The 22,780-nt window shown below is 38.1% G+C and overlaps 1 protein-coding gene and 2 non-coding genes across 3 annotated transcripts; 1 reads left to right on the top strand and 2 right to left on the bottom strand.

Moving 5' to 3' along the window:
* Positions 1-10,199: 10,199 nt before the first annotated feature.
* LOC110707700 (INO80 complex subunit C-like) lies at positions 10,200-13,875 on the top strand. Its single transcript, XM_021885735.1, has 4 exons — positions 10,200-10,364; positions 11,516-11,817; positions 12,414-12,481; positions 13,365-13,875. Exons 2-4 carry the CDS (start codon positions 11,643-11,645, stop codon positions 13,494-13,496), a joined length of 375 nt encoding a protein of 124 aa, XP_021741427.1. The 5' UTR covers positions 10,200-10,364; positions 11,516-11,642; the 3' UTR covers positions 13,497-13,875.
* A 367-nt stretch (positions 13,876-14,242) lies between these two features.
* On the bottom strand, positions 14,243-14,316 carry TRNAT-AGU. Its single transcript has one exon. It is a non-coding gene; the product is annotated as a tRNA-Thr (tRNA).
* Positions 14,317-15,484: 1,168 nt separating this feature from the next.
* TRNAT-AGU lies at positions 15,485-15,558 on the bottom strand. The gene has a single exon. It is a non-coding gene; the product is annotated as a tRNA-Thr (tRNA).
* Positions 15,559-22,780: the final 7,222 nt, after the last annotated feature.

Below are 22,780 nucleotides of genomic sequence, written 5' to 3'. Positions count from 1 at the left end.
AATCATTTTAACTTCTTCCTCTGAGAAGTAAGTAGTAAGTGTACTTACATCCCATGCTTTGTTTACCCATAATTGTCTCACGTAAGAAGGGCACTGATTATCCTCCCTTTAGCTCGACATTACTCTGAAATCCGCCAAAGTTGGCACCCACGGATCCCTCCATATATCAGTAGAAGCCCCATTTCCTATGTTCTTCCTAGCACCCTTCACTATTACCTCACGAGCCTCTAAGATTGATCTCCAAGTATAGCTCATATTCCCCTTAACTTTAGCTTCCCAAAACGATGACTTCGGAAAATATTTCCCTTTAATTACCTTGGTCATGAGAGACTCTTCATTTGTGAGGATGCGCCATGCTTGCTTAGCCAAAAGGGCTTTGTTAAAATTCTTCATGTTTCTAAAGCCAAGACCCCCTTGTTTCTTCGGAGCATACGTCTTCTCCCAAGCCACCCTGTTGATCTTTTTTCCTCTCCCTTTTGACTCCAGAAAAAATTCCTGCACAATCTTTCCACCACCTCCAAAATACTATCCGGAATCGAGAAGCATTGCATTGCATACATCGGGATTGCTTGAGCAATAGATTTTACCAGAACTTCTTTTCCGGCTTGAGATAAGAATCTCTCTTTCCACCCCTTGAGCTTTTTCCAGATTCGATCTTGAATATTTTGGAAAATCAATTTTTTTGATCCCCCTATGTAAGTCGGTAAACCAAGGTATTTGTCATGTCCTTCGACAGCCTTAAAGGATAACTTCATCTGAAGCATATTTTTCCATTTCGGCTCTATGTTTCGGCTAAAAGACACCTCTGATTTATCCATATTCAATTTCTCACCCGAAGCCATCTCATAAGTAGAAAGGATACCAAGAACATTCTCCACTTCCTCCTCCGTCGCTCTCACAAAAAGGAGACTGTCATCAGCAAAGAAAAGATGAGAAACCGAATTTACATGTCTGCCTATCTTCACCCCATGAATGAGTTTCTTCTCTTCGGCATCCCTCAGTAGAGTCGACAAGCCTTCCGCGCACAGAATGAATAAGAAGGGGATATGGGATCTCCTTGTCGAAGTCCCCTGGTAGATTTAAAGTTCCTCAATGGCTGCCCATTCACAAGAATATCAAAGGACGCAGTACTCACGCACTTCATTACTAAGCACACAAAGTTTTCCGGCATGCCCAGCTTCAACATCATTTTCTGTAAGAATTCCCATTCAACTCTGTCGTAAGCTTTGCTCATATCAAGTTTGAGACCAAGGTACCCCTTTTTCCCTGCTTTCTTCTTCTTGAGGTAATGAAAACACTCATAGGCAACTAATACATTATCAGTAATTAGCCGCCTCGGGACAAAGCCACTCTGTGACTCATGAATAATGTACGGAAGGACTAATTTTAATCTGTTAGCAAGCACCTTAGTAACAATTTTATACAACACATTACACAAGCTAATAGGTCTATAATCTACAGGTGACTCACATTCTTTATTATTCGGAATTAAAACAATATGAGTTTGATTAATAGAACCTACATCCCCATTATTATTTAAAATGTCTAGCACTTTCCCAATTACATCAGCCCCAACTATATCCCAAAATTTTTGAAAAAAGATTGCAGACATACCATCGGGCCCGGAGGCCTTTGTAGGGTGCATTTGAAAAAGTGCCACTCGAACCTCATCAGCAGTAAAAGGGGCAGCCAAGCTTGTGTACTGTCTGTCATCGATAGCTGGAACCACTTTCTCAATCACAGGCTCCACCTCTATGTTACTACTTCTAGCAAACAAGTCTTCGTAAAAACTCACAAAGCTCTCTGCAATCTCCTCCTCCTCAGTGAACACATTTCCGGCCTCATCCCTAATTTGGGTTACATTATTTCTAGCTTCTCTTTGCTTCGCCTTATGATGGAAAAAGGACGTATTTTTATCCCCATGCTTAAGCCACTCTTGTCTGCTACGTTGCTTCCAGTACATCTCTTCTCTCCTCTCAAGCTCATCCATACGGTCATCAATGGCTCTCATCTGTGCAATCACCTCTTCTGTTTGATTTTCTCCCATTAAGAATTTCATTTGAGCCTTACATGCACTCATTTCCTTAATAAAATCCCCAAACTTCTCCCTACTCCATGCACTGAGCCGTATAGAAGTGAAGGCTATCTTCGAACACAGATCTCCACCACTCTCCCAAGCCTCCGAAATAATATTTGCACAGGTCTCATCCCTAAGCCACATCTCCTCAAACCTATACAGTTTTTTCTTATTTTTCTTTTTTTGTGTCGAGGTTGCCCCTTTGATACATAGGAGGATAGGAAGGTGGTCAGATTTTCTCTTTGAAAGGTGAGACACAAAAGAGCCCGGAAAAGAGTCCCTCCAAGCTCTATTCGCAATAAATCTATCTAGCCTTTCCTGAATGTTCTCATCTCCTCCTCTATTATTTGACCAAGTGAAGTCATGACCTATAAAGCCAAGGTCTTCTAGATGACAGCAGTCCATGGCCTCACGCAAGATTTCAGCTTCCCCAACATAGAGCCCTTGCCCCCCTTGCTTCTCCCCTGAGTGTAGTATAAGGTTTAAATCCCCTCCACATAACCAAGGCTCCTCTCCTTCGCCCCTCAAATTCTCTAAAAGCAGTCCTGTTTTGTACTTACTGTCGGTGTCAGCATGCCCATAAATGCCCGAAAACCGCCACTGCCCTGAGGTCTCAAACTCACCCATACATCAACGTGGTTCAATGAAAAAGATCTCACCTTTAACTCCACACTCTCCTTCCATAACAGTGCTAGCCCACCCTTTTTTTTTCTCCCTTCGCCCTCACAATCAACTATAAAACAACCACTAAATTTTATTTTATATTTTATTTTTTCCATTTCAAAAGACTTCAATTTTGTTTCCGAAAGGAAAACCAGTTGGGGATCCTCTAGAAACACTATGCGTTTTAACGCATTCACTGCAGCGATGCTCCCCAAACCCCTGCAGTTCCAAGCTAGTACATAACTCATTTATCACCGAGAGCCTTATTGGTGAGGCTCGCCACACTTTCAGCAGAAACAGGAATCACTCTCTTCTTTTTGTCACGCATTTCCTCCTCCGTAGACAGCTCCTCCGCAACACTACTCTTTGCCCACTCCTTCCTTTTTTCACCCGCCATATTCGTCCCACTACTCATGCTATGGTCTGAATCTCTCGGCTTTCTTCGCCATCCTTTTGCACTCCTCCCCCCACTCACTACTACTTCTTCATTACTACAACTGTTAGTATTTGCTCCATCACTACTACTAAAAACAAATACCCCCTTCTCTACTTCAATCCCCTATTTTCCCACACCCTTCTCGATACCACTATCAACAAAGGTCTGAGTTATTCCTTCCCTCACTCTACTACCATGATCATCCTCACCCCCCCTATTTCCTCCCTCTCTACTCTCAGCACCTTTGCAACATCTCCCTTAGCTTTATTATTCAACCCAACATCCCCGAGCTTATGCACCACCTCCTCGAAATCTATTTTTTCAACTTCATGATTAGCATTCTGTTTTGGTTTAGTAATAAACATTGCTCTCGCACACTTCCTACCATCTCCACCTTCCCCTTCTCCCATGCTCTTCATGTTATACTTCCATGGGGAGGCCTTCATCTAGGCTCCATACTGGGTTGTTGTATTTTCACCTTCTCTATAGTCTTCACAATCTTTTAAGCCATGGCCTATATGTCCACAGAAGTAACAGAAAAGCGGCGGTTTCTCATATTTTACTTCGAAGAGTTCTTCAATCCCATCTCTCAGCTTCAACTTTACATGCTTGATTAATGGTTTCCTTCCATCTATAAGGACTCGTATTCTTATCGATTTATCTATACCTACCCTAGCTTCATGATCTAATTTCACAAACACACCCAATTTGTTTCCAATTTTTTCAACATTACTCGCATTTAATCTGCCCTTTAAGGGGAGATTGTACACTCTTGCCCACATTGGTAAATAAACTAGTTGTATATCAGAGGGTTTTACCGAGTCCGAGGCTTCTCCAAGAATCAGAGCGTGATTATCAAAGTGCCACGGCTGCTCTTCAATTACTCTGCTCTTATCACGCCAATGGTAGAATTGGAATAAGAACAAGTTCTTCCCAATGCTAGAGATTTCGACACCATGTTTAGGCTGCCACACACCTTTTATTGTAGCAATAAAGGCATTAACATTGATCTTTCGGTCTGTCCGTATCTTCCCTATTAGGGCCAGTTCGACTCTTGCATCTTCATCGTCCTCCCCTTTCTCCTCCCACACAATAGCATCATTTGCATCATCATTATTTATCACCCCTGCAACACTACATTCCCCTCCACCCATTCCGTTTATTGACGAAGATTGGTTTTCAACTTCACTATTCTTGATTATATTATTTTTATCTCCCATGATCCCAGAACCTTAGAATCACCAAGTCTAAACCTCACCGAAATTAAGTACACTCGATCCAAGATCGAGAAGGAAACCTTGAAAAACAGGAAGCCCTAGTATCAGAAACTAGAAGGAACCCTCCCAAGGCGAAACCTAAAGGGAAAAAATTATGTAAAGAACCTGCTTTTTTTTCCCCTTAAATTTATAGTTGTTACTTGTTAGTACTTATTTGTAGAAGGATATATCAAATCATTTATATTAACTACTTTTTTAATATTTGAAATTCAAATTACTTTCTTAGAGGTTTTTAACTCATGATTAAATAAAAAAAATAAAATTATTGTTATAATAGGTAGTACATAACATTCTAGCACAATTATGTGAAAAATCTGATTTAATATTTATTTCTTTTACTTAATTTTATATTTTTCTCAAAAAAAAAAATAGTTGTCAATGTATATATTATGGAAAGACTTATCAAATCTTTTATTTATGTATTATTTTGCGATCTTTTTCATTTATGTATAAGATTTGTCAAATATTTTATGTTTATTTTGCTATATTTTTATTTATGTATAAGATTTGTTTTCTAAAGATTATTTAAAAAAAAAATTCAAAATAAGAGACACACCAGAAAATGACACATGTCATTGCTGGTGTGTCTTTTAGTATATAGTTATTGATAGCTTATTTGTGGAAAACAATTTAATTCAACTTTGGTTGATTTCGTTACTGTTGTGTCAGGTCTAGGTTATACATTTCCGGTTACATTTGGATATGGTTAGGATCATTTAAGTTTGGATCAGTTTCAATCATCCAAATTCTAGATAAAATTCAAGTTCAAATCAAGGCAATTCGGGTTGGGTTATTTTATCAAAGTAAGGCTTTCTCTTCGCCTGAAATAAGATGTTCTAAATTGAATTTTCTAAAATGGTCTGATTTGAATTTTTCGGATTTGATCTAGTTTGATATGAATAAACTTTAACCTATATTGTACATCAAAGTATAAGAAAAAAAATTATCAAGTGAAATCACGCTAAATTCATATCAACATGTAATTTTCAAATTTAATTTTCATAGTTTTTACTATGTTTGAATTTTACCAACATAATTATTATTAGAGGTGTCAATTCAGGTGTACAAATCGGGTTTGGTGAGGTCAGTTCAAGTTCATTTTTAAACTTGGGTCATGATAAATAAATGTCTACACAAGTCGAAATCTGAACGGATATGTTTCGAGTCGATTTTCGGATCCGATGTGGTTTGGACACCTCTAGACTCTAACTATGATAGTTAGGGGTGTGTCAATTACCAGTGGCGTTGCTGTTAAGGTAAGTAAGGCCAATTTTGCCAAAAATCAGTGGGTAGCTTTTATCAACACAACCCTACACGGCTTCCTCAAAACCAACTTCACCCCAAACATCACAGTTCGAGTTAAAATTGACATGGCAGAAAAGGAGAAATCGAAAACCTGCCCAAGTTCATCTAGATCAGAGAGAACAAACCCTAATTATCCAGATTCGATTCCATTCTACAGTCAATGGTAAGCTTTTCTTTTTGTTGTTGAATTAATTTTTCCTAATTACATAAAATTCGTTGATTTTCCCTTCCAAACTCTTGAATCGTCTGATTCGTCTCTCTTCATGCGACTTGTGATTTTCTTATTTTTATTAATGTTAGATTAATATCATATTGTTGTCTAATTAATTACTATACTGATGATTATTCTTGTATGATTTAGGAGAAAACGTGCGAATAATTCAAAGGAATTTGAGGAATTCTATTGTATAATACTCGAATTTAGCTGGCAATTGTTAGGTTATATATATCTTGGATAAATAATTCATTAATTTCGGATGTAATTTTGAATTGATAATGTTCAAATTCACTTCTAACGTAAGTATTTGTGCATTTAATATAGAATTAATTATGAATAAGGGTAGCAACTAGCAAGAACCGCTCAGTTGGTAGGGCGGAGGACTGTAGTTGTTCAGTAGATTAATCCTTAGGTCGCTGGTTCGAATCCGGCAGGTCGGATTTTTTTGTTGTTTCATATTTATATTCTTAGGTCAATTATTTTTCTTGGATCCACTCATAGCCGTTTCTAATATTCTAGTGGCTCGGGGCAAAATGATAATACTTTTGTTGAATAAATCATTTGTTTTTATAATTATAAATATCTACGTAATTTGTTAATTAATAAATAATTTTACGTAATTTGTTAAGTATTTCATCAATTATTTTAATTGCATTATTTACACTTTTTCACTATTTACACCCCTCTTTTGAATTTCTTTTGTGATTTATTCGTTAGAATATTATATTTTTAAATAGTTATATGTGATAATTTATTTCGTGATTAATCAATTTATTACATGGTTATGACATACACAAAATGTGCATAATTACACTTCTACATTGAAATCCTTATTTGATTCATCTCATTCTATTGAAGAGTATTAAATTGACTTATTTGTTTCAATCTATAATTATGAGTGAGAAATCAATAATAATCATGTTTCATAAATGTATCATCTCGTAATTAAATTATCATTTCTTATCATGCTTGTAAACATGTCATTAAATAGAATTTATCAAACAATCCAAGAATCATAATCTTCTTATAATGATGACACTTTAATTTTCAAAGTATATAAAATACCTAATAAGATACTATGTGAATATTAAAAAATCCATACATGTATACATACCAAATAAAATTATCAACCACTTAAAAATCATCTCACTCGATTCTTTTATATCTTAAAAATAAATATTGTCAAAATATGCATAATTAATATATTTAAGCCTAAAACAAGAAAAATCTTCTCATGTAAGAAATAAAAACTTGTGAGAAAACTTTTGAAACAACTACTATCATCAGTAATACATACACATCTAAATCCCTTCCAATTCAAAGTGGAATCTTGATTTTGATAACTTTAATATAAACTATTAGTATAAAAATAACATTCATTAAGATATCTTTATATAACTCAATTATAATAAATCATTTTATAATAAATTCAAACATTTAATGCAAAAAAAATAATCCCTCCATTTTTTAAAGTGCGCATCACTTTAATCGGCATAATTTGTTAGGAGATTGACTTGAATTCTATAAATAATATGCACAAAAAATTGATACATTTTATAAAATTTCATAATATCAACTAATTATAATAAATATATGATTAAAATTATTAAAGGTAAAATAATGTTATGTATCAACAAAATGTATATTAAAGTGTTTCAATTACTTTAGGATGATTTTCTTTTACAAAAACTTTAGGATGATAAAATTTGTAGGGTACCCCTCCGTATTTTATTGGTTATTATCAGATTTTAAATATTATTCATAATACTTCAACCGTTTCTTTTTATTGGTTATGTTTATATTTTAAAAGTTATTCATAATACTCATTCCGTCCCAAAATATATGAGACGTTGGACTTTTTTCACTATTTATGTATTAGTTTTGATCATAATTTTTTACTAACATAATAAAAACTTATTTTATCATAAAATATGTTGTTAAATAGGTATATATATAAAGTTTCAAAATATAATTTTAAAATAATTTTCATAATAATTAATTATATACAAATAAATTTAAAGTAATGCATTGACATGCATGCAATATTGACTGTGTCATGTATTCTGGGATAGAGGGAATTAAATAATATTTAAATTTACTCACGAAAGTAAAAGAGTCGTGTGAGATCATGTTTGATTCATCTCAACGAATGCTCTATTAATATTCAATTGTTATAATTTTAAAAAGTATGTAATGAATATTAATAATCAAATATGTGTATTGACAAACGTGTAAAAGTCAAAACGTATCCAATAAAAAGTGAAGAAGGGAGTATTATACTTTAGATATAGGGTAATTTTGTGAAAATTTAAGATAATTTTACCAACAACTACCATTATAATGACTACTTTGAGAACAACTAACTACCATTTATTTATTTATTTATTTTGTAAGAAAAAAATCTAAAAAAATTTACCACAAAAATCTTGAGTAACACAACTACATTTAATTTCTTGGCAATAATCTCCAATTGAGGGAGCTAAAAAATCGATCGTTTCAACGACAAGGGAAGGGAGGAAGGGCAGTTTCATCGACTTCAGAAGAGAGGGGCTATTTGGGGGATGGGATCATGGGAAATGGGGGGGTGGTTTTAATGGTGTAGGTGGGTCGCCAGAGTGTTTTTAGGGGTAAAGAAGGCCCGACTGGCTGTTATCGGTTGCTAGGGAAGGCGGGCGGTCGAATTTCGGTCGGGCCGGGGGTTGAGGCTAAGGGGAGGAAGGATGGTAGCTGGCTGGGAAGGGTTTTTAATTTTTTTTTTTCTTTTTTTTACAAAAAAAATTTGGACCAATTATGTTGTGACACATCACACATTGCTTTTACGAAATGAAAATCACCCTTTCTTTAAGTCACTGGTTAATCGATCTAGTGGAAGAAAATCAACCCAAAAGTTCATAGTGCTCTCTAATTAACGTAATTTGGGATTATTGAGAGTAAATTGCTGAAAGTTCGGATTAATAAATTATAGTGAATTTTTCTAAAAATTAAAACTTAGATTTTGGAAGCATCCAATATAATAGATTGAAAAGCGAAGACAAGTCGAATTCAGGGGTAAATTGGAGGAATTGAGTCGTTTGACTCTTGAAATTGTCATTTTTAATCTCTTTACTTTTAATAAAAATGTATTCTTTTAATGGAAGTGGTGTTACTTATGTTTGTTGGGAGATGTAGCAAAATTTCAATTTCAGATTTACATAAATGCGTAGTAAGTGTTGTTAAACTTATTTGTATGTGATATCAGTAAAAGTCATTACAACATCATGGCCTTGTATGAGAATATATACTCCCTCTGTCTCACAATATAGTTTTTGTTTTCCTATTTTAGAGACCTAAAATGTTGTTCCTGTTTCTATTTTTGGATAGTATGTAAAGACTATTATACCCTTAATGTTTACTTTATTCATTGAACTTCCTAATTTACCCTTAACTTATCCACTTGCATTGTACTTTTTTTACTTTCTCTCTCTAACTTTTGTCTATAGTTGAACTTTTCATTTTTTTACCCTTAAATAATCCACTTGCCTTGTACTTTTGTCTAGTTCTTTTCCACTTCTCCTCCAATTTCTTAAATATCGTGATAAAAACAAAATAGGAACTATATTATGGGACGGAGGGAGTATAAGATATGGTATTGTCAGATCACAAAGAAATGTGATTGACATGTATGAAGCATATATCTCAAGAGGATTTTATCCATTTGAATTATTGGGGTCCCTTAATGTAAGACATACTGATTTTGGGTTGTTTCCGTCATTTCAGCAACATTCATAGACTTTTAATTATATGTTAGAAAATATCTTGCACAATACGAAACATCATCACTAACTTCCCTCGTTTTATCAATAGTCTCATCGCATGTTTAAATGTATATTGGTAAGCCTTATATGCGTTGTCCTTACTCGTTGTAATAGCTAAATAGTATATGTCGTTAATGACCTTAATTGATATTGCGTAAGGGCTTCTTATGCCAATAGTAACTTATGTTACTTACTGTCCTTTTGTTTGTTGTAAACTTAGTTTAATTAATGTAATTTCAGCTGTTTTTTTTAAAAAAACTCTTAAAAACTTTCAAAGAATTGATATAAGCTTTGACATATGAAAATATCAAAAAAATACTTAAAACATATTTACATAAAACCTTTATAAAGTCCATCTATGATCATATAAAGACCCGCCTCATTTATTTATCAGACGGGTTTAACCCATATTATAACTATGGCGGGTCATGGCTTTTAAAGGCCTCCATTCCTATGTCCTAAGTCTCTGAGTTATTTCATTGAAGCGTACTCAACGTTCTCCATCGAAGCGCACTCAACGTTCTCCGTTGAATCTAATTCTTGTATCCCCCATTGGAATCTAATTCTTGTATTCCCCATTGAAGCAGCTTCTAAGGTAAGTTGTTTGTTTTTGTTATCATCACATCAATTTCACAATCTAGGGTTTATATTTGATCTAATCTAATTTAATTATCAGTGCTTTAATCTAATTTAGTTATGGTCTTTATGTTCATAGTGAGAATTAGGATCTTTTATACAGATTATTTATGTTTTGGTGTGGTATTAATTTAAGCTAAGTATCCAAGAATATATTCTGATGATGAACTATTCTAAAACTTTAATTGTGAAGGTCTACATAATAGTAGAAAAAAAATGTATGTACCGGCTATTACATCTTTGTGGTTGTATGATATTTCTCATGGTCTTGTTCTCCATTGCACCATGGAATTTTAAAATTCATTTAATGGTTGTGTAAATGATTACTTGGTACAAAGTTGGTCACATGGTGAACTTTAGTCATTTAACTGTGCAATTGTGTCGATAACCGAGATTTGCTCAGTTGGTAGAGCGGAGAACTACAGTTGTTGAAGCAAGCAGGTAAACCTGCTACTTCGGGCGCATATCCATACCCTTCTTTGGTGTGAGTTGTGAAGCCCTATTCTGTATTCTTGTGTAATTGAGTTAGGATATGGTGGATTTTCTCTTCCGTAGGAGTGTTGTTCTTTGTTCATTGAATTACGAATTGGTGGATTTCCTATTCTGTATGACTCTTATTCTTGCCTTCTTGGGATAATTGAATTAGGAACCGGTGTATTTCATATTTTGTAGGAGTGTTGTTCTTGAGTAATTGAATTAGGAGCCGGTGGATTTCATATTTTCTATGCCTTTTGTTCTTGGGATAATTGAGTTAGGACTGGTGGATTTCCTATTCTGTAGGTCTCTTGTTCAGGATTAACATCAAATGCGTGAATTTAATTCTTGGTAAAGCTATAATATCAAATCGTGTTAGTTAAATATGTAAAATTAGATGTTGTCCTTTCCTTGACAGGAATTTACTGATAAGGCAAACATGGTTACCTCAGTTAAAAAGGAAAAAGATTAACTCTTGTTGGAGTTGATTGATCAAACCTTAGCTGTGTTGGTAGAGCAAAGGATTGTAGTTGGTAAAACAGTCCATCTTTAGGTTGCTAGTTCAAATCCAGCTGGTTGGAATTTCGTTTCTTCCAGTGTTTATCTTGTTCTTAGCATGCTTTTTTCTTTTTATAGGTCTGATAACATAGAAGCCTCAGTGGGGATCAAAGATAAGAGTCCTGTAAGGGAAACTCTGTCTTCCACTTGTACTGTAAAAGTATCAGCCAAAACAGTGAATACACCGAGATTTTGAAGCGCCGGAATGGAGAGAGAAGTGGTGGAGGCAGAGTTAGTGCTGCCAACCCACTTGAAGTTCAAGAAGATTCAGATGTATGAAAAGTACCCCAAGGGTCAATCTAGAGGCAGGCATTGGAAGCATCTCAAGCAGATTCTCCAGGCTGAAAATTACAGCAACTACCCTCCTGATGAACCCAATTGTGAGTTTCTCATTCTTACTGCATAATTTTCCACATTTTATTCGCTACCAAAAAGATGATGTATTAAGTGTTTTTGAAGGATGTATAACTTTCGATTTGGGTTTTGCTGCAATGCTTTGTCTTAAGTGTTTTTTGTGGATTTGATGTGTGATTTTCTTTTGGAAATTTTGTCAAAAACCACTTTTTAAATCCTTGTTTTTTGTGAAAAAACACCGCTTAAGAAAAAGGGGGGAAAAACCACCCAATTTAATTCACCACCTATTGCAAGAAAATGAGCTTTTACAACAAAAAAAAATTAATTTTTGTGGTTTTTTCAACAATTTTTTTTAAAAGGTGGTTTTTCACAAATACAAGGATTTAAAGGTGGTTTCTTACAAAATTTCGTTTTCTTTAAGAACATTTTTTTGAAGGGGTATTGAATTATTTGTCTGTCAAAATTTGTGTGTGAATTATTATGGTAAGGATATGGATTTTCGCGTATGTAAAGGATTTGAAGGTATTTTTCGTTTATATCTCCAAGCAGTTCAATTGCTTTTTGACGTGTCCCTGATGAAATTTATATTGTGTTTTTCCCCCTTGTGGGTGTTTGTTCACAGATGTCAATATCGAGTCACCACCTTCAATGCATCCACCAAAGAGAATTTGTGATTTTACAGGATATGAGGTGAGTCCCTTCTTATACAATGCTACAATTGTTACTGTAAGTCTGTAAATGATTATCATCTTCTCATACCAAAAACTAATTGTTTGTGACCCTCATCCTTTATTTGTGTTACCATGGGTGAGTTTTTAGATGTTGGTAATTAAAATCAACTCAGTTTGTGTTTATTAAAAGGCACAGTGGATAGTCTAATAGGCCTAGAAGATAAATTTTTAATCAAAATGTGCTCTCATTGTAGTTAAGGAATAGGGTACAAACTTTAATGCCAATATTTGAGAAACTTTCATATTTTAATGATGTTGGTGTGTTTGGCTGAAGGTTGATTCCCTTCCCTCACTTAAACTCAAGTGCTGTGGTTCCTTTTTGTTTTGGTCTTTCAAGGAATTAAGGAAATTCTATGCTTAATGAATGCTAAGGTTATAGTAGCTTCAAAATTGCTGAATTTCAAGATCACTCTTCTGAATGCATCAATTTTTGTTGATTGTTACTCAGAATTTTGATTAGTGTAACTCCATAAACAGACACACTATGCCTTGAGTTTGATAAGAAAGTGGAACTCAGTTGGAGACTGGAGTAGGTAGTAAAAGTTCTTTAGTCCAAATGGAGGTGACGAGAAACTTTTCATTGAAGATTTTAGACTGATGCATTTAGTATTCCTCTGATGTTACATTGATGGTCTTCAGTGCTAGGTGCTACTAAGCAATTTTTTTTGCCAATCCTTGTGATATACTTCGTAAAAGATTAGTTGATGAGTATCCTTCACCTGTTTTTCATGAAGATTAATCAGTAATTCTGCCACCCAATAAGTAAACAAATAAACAGGTGGTTGCTCATATATAGTAGGTTTTTTTCTAGTGTGAGAGAAATTTGTTATTATTTCCCGCAGGCACCTTATTCTGATCCAAGGACCAATATGCGGTATGCCAATGCTGAAGTTTTTAAGCAAATCAGGTCACTTCCCAATGATTACGTGCAGCGGTATCTGGCTCTTAGAAATGCTGCCGTTGTCCTCAAGTAGTCTTTTGCTGCTTCCCTTCAACAACCTGCTGTTTAGATACTTGCCATGTCCATAGTCCCATCGTTCGGATATGATGAAGCCACTTTTGTCAGCAAAACTCTGTGCATTACTTATCCACTGTTGCCTGCAGAACTATGTCCATCACAAAGTAATGCAATCTGTAATCTGTAAGGCAGCTGAGATTGTGCATCTATCTCTCAAATACATGTTACTGCATTACTAGTAGTCAGTTGGATAATTGGTCTATACATGTATATGTTTGCTGAATTGCTATAATGTTGTAGTTTTAGAGGTTCGTATTATAACAGGCTGCATCCCCAGATAGTCCAGGAACCATTCAGCTGATGTGAATATATTAGCTTTTTATGCATTTGGTTCATTATTCGTGGTTAAGAGAATATGAGAATCAGCTAGATCAATTGTATAGGACTAACAACCTATTTCTTGTCAAACAACTTTCACTGAATCTTTTTCCAGCAACCAAAAAAATACACTTTTCATCGTGACCTTAAATAATGTGAAGACTGAGATTCTATTTATCTAAAATTCATCAGACATTTTAGAAATGAAGTTTCAGTGTTGTTCCTTCACAAATCACAAGTCGAAAAGGCCAAACTTCTGGCTTCACGTTGAATATTCGTTCATATATGAACCATAGGCATAAGTTGGATTAAAATCACGTCATACACTACTGTCTGATCAATGAAGCAGCAGAATGCTATGACCAAAAAGTAATAAAAATGGAATGCTCTCGTTGAGAGTCGAACTCAAGACCTCCCGCTTACTAAACGGGTGCTCTAACCAACTGAGCTACGAGAGCATTTTGTGTAATTTTTAATTTTCATTAGTCTTCTAAATTGCGTAGAGTACTTTGCCACACATGGTTATTGTGCTCTCATTGCCATCTTGCATTTGGCATTTTGCTAATTTGCTCAACATTATAACTGGAGACAATTATCCTTTAAGCTTTTATTTTAGTTGTCACTTTTTAGCTAGAGCAGGTCCATACGCTCAAACGCCTGTGATTTTTATTGTTACCAAGAACATTAGTGATGGAAATGAAGATGTTTTTGTGTAATCCAAGATGTAATAGCACAAGATATATACTTTGCTTTATATTACAGGTTTGAATCATTTTACTCTTAATATATCTATTATCTGGTTTTAGATAACAAACATTATTGGTATGATCTTAAGACTCTTAACTCTATCAGCCACAAATGTCTTCGATACATTTAATCAATTAGTTCGGTATTCCTTTTTTTTTTTTTTTTTTTTTTTTTTTTTGGGTGCACCATGAGCTTACTTTTTATAAGAGCTTTATGAGTCATATGGTGTAAAAATAAAGGGCCAGAGGGAGTAGTAGATTACCGATGATTGGCGCTTTTCATTCATTTCTTAAAGTAATACGAGCAGGCTTATTTTTGCATTGGTTTGAGAAGTAAATGAGTAATAGAAGTATATGTTTTATCGGACTATCTTTGATTTTATTTGCAATGCGAATGATTTTATGTTAATCTCTCAAGATGAAAGCATACCCGGCCACCCCGGTGTGGTTGACTAGCTGTCTGCAAGTCTTGGAGAATGGAGCACTCCTCTAGTCCTCTTTATTGACAATGTATACAAAAGCTTTTGATTAGCAATAAACGTAGTCAAGTGTTGGCAGAATAAAACAATTTGAAATTTAAACAGATGTCTGAAAATGTCATTAACTTTGGCTTAGGCTTAGCTAATACTACTAATTTGTCTTCTCTAAGTAGGTAAGCCAACTGCCATGTTGGTGAGTTGGGATGAATAAGGTAATCTTCTTGGATAATGTAAAAGTAAGATGTTACTGAGGTGTCGTGGTGTAGTTGGTTATCACGTCAGTCTAACACACTGGGGGTCGGAGTTCGAATCCGGGCGACGCCAATTTGTCTTATTTTTGAACAAAAATAAAACTGGAAGTATTTTTGAGGAATAAATACTAAACCCAAAAAAATGGAATATGCTCTCGTTGAGAATCGAACTCAAGACCTCCCGCTTACTAAACGGGTGCTCTAACCAACTGAGCTACGAGAGCACTTTTAATAATGAAAGTGTGAATTGTTTTGAAATAGTGTTCTTGTAGATTAAAACTATCAGTAGTGGGGTGAGCAAACCGGGTATTCGGTCAAAATTTTAGGATCCGGACTCGGAATTGGTTAGGATCGGGTCTTATAATTCGGAATCGGAATTGAAACCGGTACAATCGGGTCTTAAAATTTAAGAATTGGAATTGGTTCCACCGGGTATCGGTTCCGATTCCGGGTGCCCACTTGTATATGTACTTGTTAAAATATAATACAAATCATAATATTTTTTTGGTTTATTTTCATTTTTAACGTTTAATACTTATATTTTTATATGCATTAAGCTATTTTATTTATGTTAGACATTATATATTATTGTACTAACTAGATACATTCAACATATTTTTGTTTTTTTAAAAAATATTTAGTTAAATATATGTTGAGTAACTGGGTACCCAACCGATTTCGGTTCCAAAAAATTGAGAATTGGAATTAAAACCGGTTGCATGCAACCGGGTCCTTAATTCATTACCCGGAATTGGAACCACCGGCTCCAATTCCAGTTCCGAACCCACCGGTTCCTAACCGATTCCGATTTCAATTTCGAATACCCGAAATTTTTGCTCACCCCTAACTATCACTATGTCAAAGATGGATAATTGGAGCTCTCAGAGTAAACTAATGGAAAGACATATGATTATTAGTTTATTACAATATATTTGAAAATCTAACAAATATCTGGATTTATATTGAATTGAATAAAACTTCTCTTCAATAGAAGTATAGAATTACGATGTTGTACTTAAATGGAGTATATCATACATTAATTGTACTTTATTTTTATGCGCTCTTTTGCATCATTATTTGATTATTTCATATAACCTTTTATAGGTTTTATGAGAGAAATAATCAATTTGTTAAAAGTTTGTCTTCTACAATTTGACAGCTGCTTTGAAACTGCATAATTGCACAAATCACTTTCTATGAATCAATATGTAGTATGGTATGTGTTTCGGGGTTTTTTGATATCCTGCGGGAGAGTTACAATTCCGAGATTGGAACCGGGCGTCTGTACCTGCAAAACAACGGAGACTCCGGGTGGTAGGAGTTCCGCCTCCAACGGTCAAGTTAGTACTTGTTTAAGGAGTAATTAATGCGGGAAAAGGTAGAGTGTTTTCTCTAGGTGAGAGTAATTAATGAACATAATCCCCTTAAATGAGGATTAATGATCATATTTATATGCCTTGGGATGCGTGCCAAATGCTAGGTTTAGGTTAACCTAGGGATGACTGGGCTTTTTCCAAGGATTGGGCCTAGGTGGCCGTTTTGCCTGGTTGACATAGGGGAGGACACGTGTCGTGTCGTAACTGGTCCATGGTGGACAGATCAATGCTTGACACGTGGCAGGCTCCTATTGGCCCATGTGGCGGACACATGGCGGAACCTAATTGGTCCACTTGTCAGATGGTGATTGGTAGGGAGGAATCCCCTAATCATTTGCCCCTCACAGGTGGCATGTGACTGCTCATATGTCAGCTGTGACAGGTGGCGACCTGTAACAGGCGACGGTCTGCTACAAGTGTCGCTTGGTGAGTGGCCGAAGATTTTTCCCGCTCATTTTTGAATTTTTGGAAGTGACCCTTCGACTTCTCATTTTGCCTATATAAGGGCGTGTTCACTTCAGATTTATTTTCACACTTTGAGAACTTTTGAAAGAGAGCACTCGGATCCCTGAACTTGCTCTGACATTTTGGACATTAATAGCCTACCGCCTGATCTGTCAAGCCGACTGATTTTTCAGATCTCTGCTATTTTCAACGTCACTTCTTCAATTATTCAGGTAACCGTCTGTTCTCTTACTTTTCTTTCTTTTTTTTTTTATTTCTTTTGAACTATGGTACCTCGAAAGCAACCGGCACGACCTAGAGTAGTGATCAGTCGGTCACCGGGGACGGCTGAATCTAGGACTAGGAGTGCCGCCTGCCCCTTTTCGGACCAATCTTTGCCCTTTATACATAGCTCGACTGTCTCCGTGTTTGTGCAGAACATGATGGCTCGAACTAAAAGAACAACCAGGATCACCAACTCTGACGGCTCCTCCTTCTATGTGCCGGTCAGCGAGACCTCTGACCAGGCGCCTGATGCTGAAATCAACCAAAGCGGCTCTGTCGCTGAGAGCTCAGAAGAAGGGGCGAAGGTGTACCCTACCCATTTCACTGTTGACTTAGCCAGTCGACAGTTGACCTCCTCAGAAGGAGAGGGGTCGGTCCCATCTAAGAAAGACGAGGAGTCGGACTCTTCTGATAGTGAGTCAAGCTCTAGCTCTTCAAGCCATCACTCCTTGAACTCAGAGAAGAGGCACTCCCGACTGCATGAGTCAAGACTCTCTCATGCGGTTGAAAAGGGGGACGAATGGTCAGAACCATCCGCCTCTAACAGGGAGTTGAACACTGCTTATTTCTGCCACGTTCCAAAGGGCCGCATCAAGGCCATGAAAGAAAAATTGGACTCCTTTCTCTCGGACCATGTGATGGGTCCAGATTTTGATTTGTTCGTGCCGGATGTTGAGGATGCGGTTGTCTGGCCTGAGACGATTAGTTATGGGGACGCTTGCTTTGGTTGCTATGAGGCAGCCATTAAGGCAGGGCTTCGATTTCCCTTGCATCTGGCTGTTCAGAAAATCCTCGATGGGTACGAGGTGGGGTTATGGCAGCTAGCCCCTAACTCTTGGTTTAACATCCTTGGCTATGTGGCCGGATGTGAAATGCATGGGGTGGAACCAAATTTTGAGGCGTTCACCCATATGAACTACTTGAGTCGGACCCCCAAAGCAAGCGGTACCGGCTGGTACCAGCTATCAAGCCACAAGGGCTATTTGATGACAAGAGGGAAGGAAAACAAGTGGAAGGACTGGAGGAACACCTTCTACCTTATCCAAACCTCTGACCCTCTGTTGAACAAGCAGTACAACAGATGGAATAGGAATCTGCCCCTCCTTGCAGGCGGTGCTGCCCTGCCGCCTGCTCCTCGCAAAGCGAGAGAAGAGATCCTGGACCGAGGACTCTTCAAGGTGAAAACACAACTCAACCCTGCTAGTGGGGAACGGGAGCAGGTGCCTTTACACTGTATCTCCAAATTCAGGTGGCTATATGACGAATTCTTCCTAGCCGCCTGTGGCCTGAGTAGTCGGGTCTCAAGAGGTAGCCGACACCTTGTTCTTTTTTAAGCAGATGTGAGTTTTAGGTCATTAATTTTTCTAACTCTTGGTATTAATTTTTTTTTTTCAGCGGAAGCTATGGACAGTATAACTGCTTCCAGGAAGGTGGCTGCCCTGCTAAGAGCCGCAGTAATGGGCAGTCCAAATCCCTCCACCGAGCCTTCTTCAAAGGAGTCGCCCCAAGTGAGTTCAGACTCTTCAAGACTTTGTCTTCTTTGAGTTTGCGTTTATTAACATTCGGCACCCATTTTTGGAAGGTGGGCGCTTCTAAACCTTCCTCCTCCCACCAACCGGACTCTAAGGTTCGGAAATTGACGGGTGGGAGTACGCCTGGTTCGACCAGGAAAAATGCGGCTGATAAACAGCCAATCACCCCCCAGTCTGGGGGAAAAACTACTCAAAACCCTATTCGGCCCCCTAGAGGTACAATCCGGCTTTTTGCTTGGTTGATTCATTTCTTCACTTTACTGTATCTTGCTGATACTTCTCTTTTTGACACAGGCGGTCAGCAGGGACCGGATTTGGTCGAAATGGCCAAGTCCATGGTGAGAGCTGTCCCTCTTGAGTAGAGGGACGCGGTCCTGGGAGTCGGTACCCTGGATCTTGATGGTATAATAGGTCTCCTCTCTGAGGTACACCTTGTATTTTTGTCGTTGTTTTCTAGAGCGTCTGGTTTAACGAGTTAGAGGCCACCATCCGCACCCTCCGAGAGCAACTGGGGCCACTCAAGCATACTGCGCACCTTAACGAGTCCTTGCTGAAATCAGTGGATAACCTTAAAGGACAGCTGAAGGTCTAGGAGGCGGTCCTCACCAAAGAGCTGACGGCCAAGGCTGAAACTGAGAAGATGGAGTTGGTCAGGTCTATGATGGAGGAACTGGCCAAAATCCAGAAAATGACCTGGTCCCACCTCTTTCCCAAAGCAAACTACGCCTCATGGGAAAAGAAGTTCAAAGCCTGTGCTGAAGAGTACAATCGGCACATTATGGAGGAGGTAGCTAAGGCGGATGAGGCGCAGGCGATCAGCGAGGAGGAAGAGGCGGTGGTCGCCCTTGACCCATTGGAGGGGGAAGTTAACAAGGATTCGGCCCTTGAAGGCGAATCAACTAAGAAGGGTGCTGCGAAGAACCAGGCGCCCACAGTTGATGTCAATCAGGCGGCCTTGAATACCGATGCCCCTCCAAATGCTTAAGCTTTTATTTTTTCAACTTTTTCTTCTGCCTGCGTGCCGTTTATTTTTGTCTCTTTACCCGGCCAGGGGGGCGGGGTACTGAATATTTTGCCGGTCTTCATGGCCGACTGTTTATATCAATTTAGCGACCATCTTTTTAGTCGTCTTTGCCTATCCAAGGTTTCGAATTTTTTGCTTTTATTTTTGCTAAGTGTCGAGGATCTTTGATATCCGCTTGCGTGTCATCCCGGCTGTTTTGTATGGCCGATAGTTGCGAACAGGTACAATGTGAAGGCTGCCTATGCCCCTGGACGACTGGTCGTCTTGGTTCCAGGTTAGGCGATCAGTTGGCCATTTATTCAGTCGGACCCCAACATATTTTGGTGAATACGTTAGGTTTGTTTAACTTAAGGGAAGTAGAAAAAGTTCTTGAGTTCTCGCTTGTCAAAAAGCAGTCGAACTGTGAACCAATTCCTCAAACATGCCTGGTTTGAAGAGAGCTCTAGTTTACCTTTAGGCAGGCGGTCTCGTCATACCTTTTGAATCCTGGCTAAGTATGAGAGTGATTATGGGTAATCTTGGGGGTTACTCACCCGTCATGCTTATGCTTGAGTAGTAGAGGCACCAAGCGACATAGGCCGGCTAGTCCCCTTGATTCACCAAATTTTGTTGGTTATTTACTCAAGATGCGATAACTTAGTAAGAACAGGGGTTTGAATGCTCCTGTTTAAGAAACAGGCGGTCTATTCAAAAACCTTTTAGATTTCGAACCAAGTTTTAGGGAGTGACTATAAGTTTACATTGATGTTACTTAGTCGCCGTCACTTTTGTTTTAGTAGAGGTACCAGGCGGCGAAGGCCGGCTGGACCCCTTTATTCGCCAATGTTTGTTGGCTATTAACTCAAAAGGTACCGGCTGTACTTATCCCAAGTAATACAGTCGGTTATCCGACGCGGATGTTAACTGCTAACACTTGTTGGATCAGTGATAGAGTTATCCTTGTCTCAAAAACGGCTACGTGGTTGTCTTAGTGGACAGTCGTATAGGTGCCGTGTAATTAGTTTATAAAACAATGTTCCACCCAAAAGGGAGCTGCTCTCTGCGACGAATTTCATCCGGATAGATGCCGCCGGACGCCTGCTATGCTGTTGGGACAGGTCGGATTAGTTTTAAAGGTTGGATCAGTTGGCTGGGCGCCTGGTCTGATCCTTTCGGCCATAGACCGTAGGTAGTTCTTGGTGAACTATGGGAGAGTAGCCGGTTGTATAGAACAGGCGGCATGCCCCTCATTATTGGATGCGTATTTAAAAAGTATGGAGAGTAGCCGACTGTTTTACCAGTAAGCATGCCCCTCTTAGTACAAAATAAATGAAGTGAAATACCAAACTTTTATTAGTAGCTCTCGGCTATTTACATCATTCAAAAATAATAATTTTTGAGATTATCTACATTCCAGGTTCGAGGCAAGGGTTGACCGTCCGGTGTTTCCAGGCGGTAAGTACCGTCTCGAACCTGTTCATAAATTTGGTAGGGTCCTTCCCAGTTGGGAGTTAGTTTGCCTGACTCATTAGCCCTACCGACTGCTTCCATTTTTCTTAGCACAAAGTCACCCACTTTGAGTGGACGCCTATGCACTCTCTTGTTATATGATCTTGTCATTCTCAGGCGGTACATTTCATGGCGCAGGGCTGCATTGCCCCTTCTTTCTGAAAGTGAGTCCAAAGCCAGGCGCATGGACTCCCAGTTCGCCTCTTCGTCATACAGCATTATTCAAAGAGTCGGCTCTTAGTGTTCAATTGTAAGAACAACTTCTGCACCATAGGTTAGGAGGAATGGAGTCTCTCCAATCGACCCTTTTTCAGTCGTCCTAATGGCCCAGAGAACATGTGGTAGTTCATCTGCCCATAGGCCGCCTGCTCGTTCTATCTTCTTCTTAAGACCGTCTGAGATGATTTTATTGAAAGCTTCTACTTGGCCGTTTGCTTGAGGACGGCCGACTGATGCAAAACAATGCGAGATGCCTTAGTCTCCCAGCCAGTTTTTGAGAACAGGCGTCTCAAATTGGGGACTATTATCAAAAACCATAGACATGGGTACCCCAAACCGAGTGATGAAATTTTTCCAGATGAATGATATCACATCCTTCGTCTTGATTCCCTTGACAGCCTCTGCCTCTACCCATTTAGTAAAGTAGTCGACTGCAACAAGTATGTACTTCCTGCCGCCTGTAGCAGACGTATAGGGGCCCAGGATATCCATCCCCCACTTAGCAAACGGTAGTGGACTATGGATAGCCGTGAGATCAGTAGCCGGACGGTGAACTAATTTGCCAAACCTTTGACACTTGTCACATTTTTTTACCATCTCCATTGCGTCTGCTTCTAAAGTAGGCCAGAAGTAGCCCTGCCGCCTATATGGGAAGCGCAATAACCAGAGTGAAGATCTTCTAAGACCTCTCATCCTTTTTCTGGGGTCACACATTACAAGAAGGGTTGCAGGTACCCTCTCTTGTGAAGTTCTCCCTTTATTATTTCAAAACTGGACGCTCGTTTTTTCAGTGTGGCCGCCTGGCGATGATCATCCGGCAAGGTGTCGTCTGTTAAGTATGCCCTGATTGGATCCATCCAGGTTGAACTTTGATCTAGAATTCCAATAGGGTCTTCCTCAATGCTTCTTTTCTCCATAACCTCCCAGAAGACGGTTCTTGGAGTATCACAGGAGGCCGAGGATGCTAACTTTGAAAGAGCATCCGCCTGGTTGTTTTCATATCTCAGTACTTGAGTCAGACTGCTTGTCGTACCGCATGTAAATACTTGATCATGGCCGGATGAGTTGCTTCGTATTC

The sequence above is a fragment of the Chenopodium quinoa genome, unplaced genomic scaffold, assembly GCF_001683475.1.
Source record: "Chenopodium quinoa cultivar QQ74 unplaced genomic scaffold, ASM168347v1, whole genome shotgun sequence".
NCBI classification, from domain to species: Eukaryota; Viridiplantae; Streptophyta; class Magnoliopsida; order Caryophyllales; family Amaranthaceae; genus Chenopodium; species Chenopodium quinoa.
This window is presented reverse-complemented; position numbering and strand designations above follow the sequence as displayed.

Bases quoted from the DNA above. Each gene is read 5' to 3' on its own strand.
- LOC110707700 (XM_021885735.1), top strand. From the start codon at position 11,643: ATGGAGAGAGAAGTGGTGGAGGCAGAGTTAGTGCTGCCAACCCACTTG. The intron at 11,818-12,413 runs GTGAGTTTCTCA...GTTTGTTCACAG, and splicing joins CCCTCCTGATGAACCCAATT to ATGTCAATATCGAGTCACCA. The intron at 12,482-13,364 runs GTGAGTCCCTTC...TATTTCCCGCAG, and splicing joins GTGATTTTACAGGATATGAG to GCACCTTATTCTGATCCAAG.